The sequence below is a fragment of the Falco punctatus genome (genome assembly GCF_963210335.1).
Source record: "Falco punctatus genome assembly, chromosome: 1".
Taxonomy (NCBI): domain Eukaryota; kingdom Metazoa; phylum Chordata; class Aves; order Falconiformes; family Falconidae; genus Falco; species Falco punctatus.
This window is the reverse complement of record NC_137580.1, coordinates 57657387-57666201: the sequence shown is the minus strand read 5'-3', so window position 1 is coordinate 57666201 and position 8815 is coordinate 57657387. Positions and strand designations below refer to the sequence as shown.

General features: G+C 42.9%; 1 protein-coding gene across 2 annotated transcripts; it reads left to right on the top strand.

Moving 5' to 3' along the window:
• Positions 1–136: 136 nt before the first annotated feature.
• On the top strand, positions 137–8729 carry SGCB (sarcoglycan beta). Of its 2 annotated transcripts, none has more exons than XM_080404400.1 (6): positions 137–278; positions 2312–2521; positions 3381–3566; positions 3676–3867; positions 4926–5057; positions 5893–8729. In XM_080404400.1, the coding sequence occupies exons 1-6, from the start codon at positions 255–257 to the stop codon at positions 6094–6096; spliced, it is 948 nt and encodes a 315-aa protein (XP_080260526.1). In that variant the 5' UTR covers positions 137–254; the 3' UTR covers positions 6097–8729. The 2 variants fall into 2 exon arrangements, with proteins under 2 accessions (XP_080260526.1, XP_080260527.1); XM_080404401.1 differs by lacking the exon at positions 137–278 and adding an exon at positions 319–755.
• Positions 8730–8815: the final 86 nt, after the last annotated feature.

The following is an 8815-nucleotide window of genomic DNA, read 5'->3' as shown; positions in this document are numbered from 1 at the left end:
AACGTAGGCCGGGCGCCGGGTGCCACGGCAACGCAGACAAGCGCGCCTCGGGCCCGGCGGGGTGCGCGGGGGCAGTACCCCCTCAGCCGGCAGGTGGCGCCGCCGGGTCCCACGTTTCGCGAGCCGGCGGCAAGAGCCGGTCTCGCAGCGCTGCGGAGCGGCACCCGGCTGGGCCCGGCCGCCGCCCTCCCCGCGCCGCAAGAGGGCGCCCGCAGGCCCCTGCGCGGCGGCGGCGGCGGCAGCGGCGGAGGAAGATGGCGGCGGGCGCCTCCGAGCAGGTCTGTCCCCGCAGGGGCGCAGGCACGGGGAGGCGGCGGGGGCGTGCCCCGGGGCGAGGGGCGAGCGAGGCGGGAGCGAGGCCCGCGCCGCCGCCCCGGCCGGAGGCCGCTGCTTGCGGAGGGGGTGCCGTTTTCGCGGCCGTTGCCGGGGCTGGGTTGGTGCCACAGCCCTCCGGCGCGGCGGGCGTGCGGGGCCGCCCCGGCCGCCCAGCTGCCCCGCGCCCGCAGCAGCCGGCCAGGGGGTAGCGGCACCCGCACGGCGTTTCCGAGGGGCGCCCGGCGCCGCGGGGCCAGGACAGCCTGTGCCTTGCGGGGCGGCCGCCTCGGCGGGGGAGAGGCAGCCCGCGGCCGGGGCGGGACGCGGTACAGCCCGGCGGGCCAGCCCGCAGCCGCGGGGTCTGTGACACAGGAGCACTTGCTGTTTCCGAAATAAAGTGTCGTGGCGTTTCGGCAGAGGAACGTGACTGTCGTGCGTAGGTAGGCGCGGGCCGCGCTGAGCGACGCGGGCAGCAGCTGTGCGGCGGGGCGGCCTGTGGGCACGGCCGCGGCTCGGGCCCGGTGTCCGAGCTGTCACGGCAGCGCGAGCTAAACCCGTCGGGAGCGGTGTCGCTGCCACCGCCGGGGGGGCGGCCCGGGGCGAAGGGCCCCTTTTCCAGGAGCTCCCCGTTCTCCGCGGGACACGCGTTCGGAGGGAGCCTGTGCAGGAGCCTCGGCGGCGGTGGGTGGGAGGCCCGGGGGGGCCGAGGGGCCCGGTGCCGGGTGCCCGAGGGGCCCGGTGCCGCCTCCGCCGGTGCCTGCCGCCCGAAGCGCTGCCCAGGGCCGCAGGGACGCTCCAGCGCCTGTTCCAGCGGTCACCGTTTCAGCCGCGTTCTCCCACTCCTGGCGCCGTCTTCCGTCGTGCTGCCTTGCCAGGTGAAAAAACCGCTTTGGAGTTTTGTGGTACCATCACCTCCTTCCACGAACGCGCTGTCCTGAGGACACCTCACTGTCCCGTTGTACAAGATTTCCATCTCCTTTTCCCCAGGGCACAGACCTCTTCTGTTTCCCTGTCTAGCCAGTTCTGAGTTTGTGCAGGGTTAGAGTGACTTCCCGAACATCTTGAGGAAGCCCTCCGTAGAGCTGTTCAGGTCAGGCACCTTGCTCGACACCGTTTCCATGTTCTTTGGCAACAGAAGAAAACAAGACGGTTTTACCAGCCCCATCAGTATAGACACATGCAAATGTAGTTTGCTTAAGGTTCATCAGTAGATGAACAAACTTAATCCTATCAAAAGGATCAAGCTGCTTCTTTGAAGTATTGAACCTGTTCCATTCGAGGGAGGTGGAGCAAAATTTTGGACAAACGTAGAAAACAACAGCTAAGGTTCATTTTCCCTACAAGTTTCCTCTATGTGTTAATTTGTTACATTGATGGGATATCCCTTCCAATCTAGCATCTTCAAATGACAAAACTAAGGCTAGGCTGGCCAGCTTCTCCGTGCCGAGTTTGAAGCCTTGCGGTATTTTGCTTAATGCTGCATGCAGGCAGTAGAAGTTGAATTCAAACCCTGTGCTATCAAACTGAGCTTAAAAACTGGATCTGCCACACTCCTTTTGGATAGACTTACTGAGAGTCTATCCTGCATTAGCATGGAGGGAACTAAAATCCTGTGTATTGGTAAACGACCTGCAGGATTATGTCCTGTATCATCCCCAAGAGTTAAAACTTGATGGAATTCTTTACAGCTGTTGTGGGTTTTTTTACTGCAAGAATGTCATTAATTGTTCCTATTTGCCATGATAAAAATGACGTATAAAAGCATACATTATCTGAAAATATCTGGATTTTAATTTATTCATTGTGTTAGCAGAGATTGCAATGGGTGTAAATGTTCGTAAGTACAGGGCGGCAAACTGAAACATACCGCTGAACATAATATCTAATATATTCTACTAGTCAGTACAAATTTATATTTTTTGCATGTATACATGTGTGTCATTTTGGTGGATTTACATTTCTTATAACAGCTAATCCACGCTTTGTATTATTATAGCAAAGTTCTAATGGCCCGGTGAAGAAGTCTATGCGGGAGAAGGCTGTGGAACGCAGGAACATTAATAAGGAGCACAACAGTAACTTTAAAGCAGGATACATTCCAATTGATGAAGACCGTCTCCATAAGACAGGGTTACGTGGCAGGAAAGGCAACTTGGCCATTTGTGTGATTGTTCTTCTCTTTATTTTGGCTGTCATCAATCTGATTGTGAGTATAATACTTAGGCTGTAAGCAACATTAGGGCATATTTCATTTTGATGATTTAGTAGAGAAATAGAACTTACTCCAGTATGGCTGAGAAGGACTTAAAATGTACTGAAGGAGATTTCTCATTTTTTCTCCTTTCCTTTTTTGTTCTTTTGTAGTCTAAGCAAAATTATATGAAACAATCTTATAAGTCCAGTCATGATTATTTTAGTTAACATGGTCCCAGCAAGGAACCTGCCATTTATGCAACACAGAATTAGGAACCTCGAGAGTGTTTCTTAATTCCCAGAACTCAGTAACAGCAAATGGGCAAAGTGTCATTAGTGCAGTACAGATGCATTCATGGTAAACTGTTACACCAGGAACATTTTAGATATAACAACAGAGCTGCGTGTGAGCATTCAGAATTAATCAGCCACTGTACTTTAAACCTTCGTTGTTATAACTGCCACCTTTTTATTGCTTGATCACTAAGTACTAATGAATTATTTTTCACAATTGGACATCTACCTGTGAAGGTGCTTTCTTGTAGTTCAAGGGTAAGTATATCCTGAGCTGAGCTGCTTTGTTCAGGAAATTTGTTTAGCTAATGGTTACCCTTAAACAGGAAGAAGATCTAATAATGGCCATGATTTAATTCCATATATATATATACACAAATTATTTTGGTTACCATTTCAGATGAGTCTAAAAATCATGTCAAATACTTTTCATAATCAAATGTGTTTTGATGTTTCCAATAGGAATTACACAGACTAAAGTAAATTCACATCTAAAGCTCACTTAAGCACTGGCATTAATTATTTCAAATAAAACCTCTAGTTAATACAGTCTTTGAGAATGTGTGCTTCTCTTTCAGATTACACTAGTCATATGGGCAGTAATTCGAATTGGTCCCAATGGCTGTGACAGTATGGAGTTCCATGAGAGTGGCTTGTTGCGGTTTAAGCAAGTTTCTGACATGGGCGTTATACATCCATTATATAAAAGCACTGTAGGAGGCAGACGTAATGAAGATTTGGTGATCACTGGAAATAATCAGCCTGTAAGTTACATCATTAATTGGAAGCTTGTGAGCAACACTATGGAATTGCACTCACATTATTAATAAACATACTTGAAACGTCACTAACTTCATGACTTTGTTTCTGAAGATTGTATTTCAGCAAGGAACAACCAAGCTTAGTGTGGAAAAAGACAAAACTTCCATTACCAGCGATATTGGCATGGAATTTGTTGACCCACGGACACAGAATACCTTGTTCAGTACAGACTATGAAACTCATGAGTTTCATCTGCCAAATGGAGTTAAAATATTGAATGTACAAAAGGCCTCTACAGAGAGGGTATGTCCGTTTTAACTAGCACTTACTTTTTCTAAAAGCTCATTACAGAATTGCCTTAGTTGCAGACTAAGAAAAAAGTTTACTAATCTGCTCTTTCAAGCATATTTAGAAATTTGACTAAATGTAGCTAAAAATGCAGCTCTGAAAATGTATATCACCCTAAAAATTAGAACAGAAATGAAAACTGACATCGTTAATTGAGCATAGTACCCAGAATACTGTGCCAACTAGGTTTGTGTGTCTTTTTATTAAGTATTTATCCATTTGTGCATGGGCAACTGTTTCAGGAATAAAATTTCTATGAAAAGTTTCTCTTTTCCAAGTAAGATCTTACAAAAATAATTACTAGAACTTAATGTTTCATTTTCCTTCTATTGGAGATAAGCGTTAATACAGTCAGAATTTCAGGAGTCTGAGTAAAAGGGTAGAGAACAATCACAGCAACGTAGGAGGTGTGTCAGTTCATGGCTTCTAGGTTAAACAAGTTCTTATTTGGGTTTCTACATTAAATATACTTTATTTATCAGTGGTTTTACAGAGGGCTGAGTGTGCCTTAGGAATCGTTGAGCAATCCTTTTAGGGATGGAGAGAAGTTTAGTTTGCTCTTCTTCATGTTTTCTCTGCCAGACTAACACTTAAATAGTATGTTTCAGGAAAAAAAAAGCCAAAACCACAAACCTATAAATACATAGGAGGAAGGCATTAAATGAAAACAGAGGAGTAAGTTTACACAATCGGTCCTAACAGGAAGCCTGTATTTGCTACAAGTGTTAAATGTGTATCCCATAAAATTGTCATATGAATTGCTATTTTTATTGTAAAAATAAATACTTCACATACCTTCCAAAATTAAGTAATCCTTATTTTTAAATGTGAATGTGGAAAATAACAAATGGACAGAAGCTTCATAGGCATAATGGCAGAAGGGCAAAAAGTACATAGAAGTTTTTTATTAAATTGTGGAGCAATATTTTTATAGTAATTAAAGTTACTCAGACAAACCCAACTGACACATTTCCACTGATCTGTAATATGCTGGGTTTTGTGTATGTTCTTAGATTACCAGCAATGCAACCAGTGATCTAAATATAAAGGTTGATGGCCGTGCTATTGTCCGTGGAAATGAAGGTGTTTTCATCACAGGCAAGACCATTGAGTTTCGAATGGGGGGGAACATGGAACTTAAAGCAGTAAGTATTTCAAATGAACATTTTTTGAACAGCTTAGTTTCAAATTTAGACTGGTAACAAACTGATGTAGCTTTATATGGTTTCCAGTTTTATATAAAGTAGTCACGCATAAAAGTTTAGTTGCAGTCATTGTACCGAGTAGGATTTTAAAAGGTGGTTTATTGCTTTGCTGTTAATTAGTGGTTCGACAGTTTTTAGGTAACAAAGATTTACTACTGAGAAGACACTAAAAACCCATAATGCCATTAAAGCTAAGCTATTGGCCTCAAACGAATACTAAGGCGAATTCATCTTTTCTTCTGGAGGCTTTACTGGGGTCAGCCACCTTTGACAGAGGAGCAGAGCACACAGGAGCACTGTCTCCTGTGCTGCCGTAGTAAGACTTGCCAGCATACGTTTAAAATTTCTGGAGATTGTTAAGATTGCAGGGCATACGGAATGATGGAAAAGGTTAAAAGGATAAAAAAATAGAGGTACATGCACTTTTATTTCATGTGAATGAATTTCATGTATGAATTCAAACACCAACTCCCATTTCATGTCCGTGTTTTTTAGATTTACTGTATTTGCTAATAGGTCTGTAAAGCGAAAAGCCGCACTACTGCTGTCTCCTGGAACAGCAAAGTACATTGCTGACTACAATTGAGAAATTCATGGGCATTATTCACAAATTTAATTAAAAAATGAAACCTTGTCATACGTTCTTTTTTTATTCTGTTTACTTCTACAGCCATCCTAAAGATGCCATTTATTTGTTAAACCAGCTTGTCTGTTTCAAAAACAACCTGCCTTGTTTAAATTAGAAGTTGTAATTTTTTTTTCTCCCTCTTAATAGGAAAACAGCATTATCCTGAACGGAACTGTGATGGTCAGCCCATCGCGACTGCCAAGCTCTTCCTACGGGGAGCAGTTTAGTAACGGGAACTGGCTGCGTTTCAAGCTCTGTATGTGTGCGGATGGGACGCTGTTCAAGGTTCAGGTGACAGGTTATAATATAGGTTGTCAGACTTCTGTCAATCCATGTGCAGCCACACACTAAAACAGAAACCACTGCTAGGGGAGTTCTCTTTTGTGCTTATATATATTTGTATGAAGTAACTGCATGCCTTCAAGGATTTCTGTTTCTACAGCAGTTTATACTAACATTTATTACATGATATTTTTAAGCAAAGGCTGTTAGAGTCAGCAGTATTATGTCATCATCCTGTTAGCTGTAACAGCGGCACTGATTTAGTAAGCTTTCAGTCTACATGCATACTGAAGTACCTTCCTGAATTGGGATCAGTAGAATATATATAAAGAATGTGATCTTAGCAACCATCTTGACTGCCTTCAGTTGCCAATAGAGGAGGGCTTTGTCCTGCATCCCAAGACCTTAAAGGCTGCTGAGAACACAACTGCAATCTGAAGTACTTCAACAGGAATGTCAATTTGTTGTTGGAAGTGGTTTTGCCTAGGATGGCTGAAGTGGCAGATTTTTGTCTTCATTTCTTGCCAAAGGTTGATACAATGATTTTCCCAAAAATTACGTGGTATACCGTATGTTTCCTAAGAGAGGGGTAATGGCAGATTCACTTTAAAATATTGCATTATTTCTGCCATATATTCTCATGTAGTTAGAAAAGCCATTGTACTAGCGTAAGTAATTTTGCAAAGTAATATCGAGTGTGGAAATGTAACTTCAATTTTGAAATAGTGTTGCCATTATTGGAAGTGTCGCTTGAGCTCCCATTTTATCTGTGCAGTTTAGGCATTCTACAGTTGCTTAATTTATGTGAAGTATTTATAAAACTTGTTTATATTAGAAGTACATTTTTAAAGATGTACTTACAACTTGCTCCCTACCCCAGAAAGGTGTTTTCTTGGGTGCTTTAACGTGAACCGTGTGTGAATCCATTATTCAACAGGTAATAATCTAAAGCATGACTTGTTGCGGCAGTGTCGAGATCAGACTTTTTTCCCCATAAATGTCAGTACTGATGCATTACTGAAACCTCAGAATTAAATTCTGAAGTTAAATTGCTGGCCTGTAATTCTACATGGGATGGTACTGGATCCTATGACAGCAGAGTAAATACATGTGTATTTGAATTTGTCAACAGTGAAACCGTGTCTATGGTGAGCTGTAAGGTTTATCGGCTTATAGAAACTACTATAGCCTTGTAACTGCTTTTGAAGAGGTAAGGTGTTCGGTAGTAAAAATAGAACAGCTCGTTATAATCCTCCTTTCCCCGCCCCATGTATTTCATCCATATAAAGTAGTTTTGCAGTAGCATCAAGTAACCTTAATAATGGAGGCCACAAAGGTGACTTTGCAAGTAGCTTTTTGACAAGTTTTTTCTAGATAAGCACACACTTCCTAAAAGTTGTGCTAATATTGCACATTAACTTAAGAATTGGTTGTTTGTTAGGGGAAGATAAACTATCTACCCTTGTTCTGTAGTTCTCAAAAGTACATAGAATTCCACAAAATGCAAATCAGCTTCTGCAACAAAAACTTCCTATCTAAGGTCCCAATTCCTGTATTTACTAGAAGCCAGTAAGTCCTCGTGTAGGACGTGTATGGGTGGAATTGATTCCTAGAGGGGGATCCTTAGGTCAGGCAGTATGCCACACAGGAGCTCAGAAGGGTCACATTTCCCTCATTGCTCAAAGGCAAAGCCAGGTTTTGATGTTCCGTAGTTGTTGGGGTTTTGGGGGTTGGACATCAGTGGAGCTGTTCCAACAAAACCAGAATAAACAATAAAATGTAGCAAAAGCCATTGAATTACTTAGATTACGGGAAAGTACTAATATTTTGCATACTACCTTCATGAACTTCCTAGTTATACTAGAGCTAATGTGTATTAACCGCTCCAACACACATTTTGCTGAAAACATGCACACATCTTTGCTGCTAAGTAGCGCCTCAATTAGTATCTGTTACAGTTAAGAGGAGGACACTCATGCTAATGGCAGTTTGTCACTTCATTTTTATATATATCTGTGTATATATATACACACACACATAAAAATATAAGGAGCAGTATCCTCAAAGCTGAAATAGACTGAAAATGACAGATACTGCCTTGGTCAAGTGGACTACACGCGAAGAGCGTATTGAGGCTCTTCTCTGGTTAATACTGGCATGCCTGTATGCTAGTATTGGATTCTTGATATTCTCAAGAGTTCTTTTTAAAACACCGTATGCAACATAGCTGAAAGATTTGTCACAAAGGTACTCTTAAATCATGGTCTGGAGGATTGGTTTTGAAGCGTGGACTTCTTGTCAAAACGTAGCAAACCAATCATACTAAAATAAATGATCCATTTGTTAGCCACTATTTATATATTGCTAAGATAATCTTGTTGCCTTTAGTAAAGAGTTTGAGAAATGTTGGCACCACGCATGCCTTGTGTGGTCCATGTGTTGTTTATCTTCTAACAGCCTAAGGTACATTTTTCTATGCATATTTAACATTGTGTGGCACATTATTTATTTCAGTCCCACGGATGCACTTAAGATTCTGTGTGTTTAAAGTACATCCTGTAAAATACCGTACTGGGCACATTGAAACAACACAGATGTGAAGAGTTCTCGGCCTGTGTAAAGGTGGGGGTTGTTTCAATAGGTGAAATACAATTGAATTTCTAGTCTTTGTTTTGAAATGAAACAATAAATTCTAAGATGCAGCTGTGGTTCAGAAGTGTTATTTGTAAGAATATAGTTTTTCATTAAAAATACACTGTTGTGTTATTGACAGGGAAACTAGTATTTT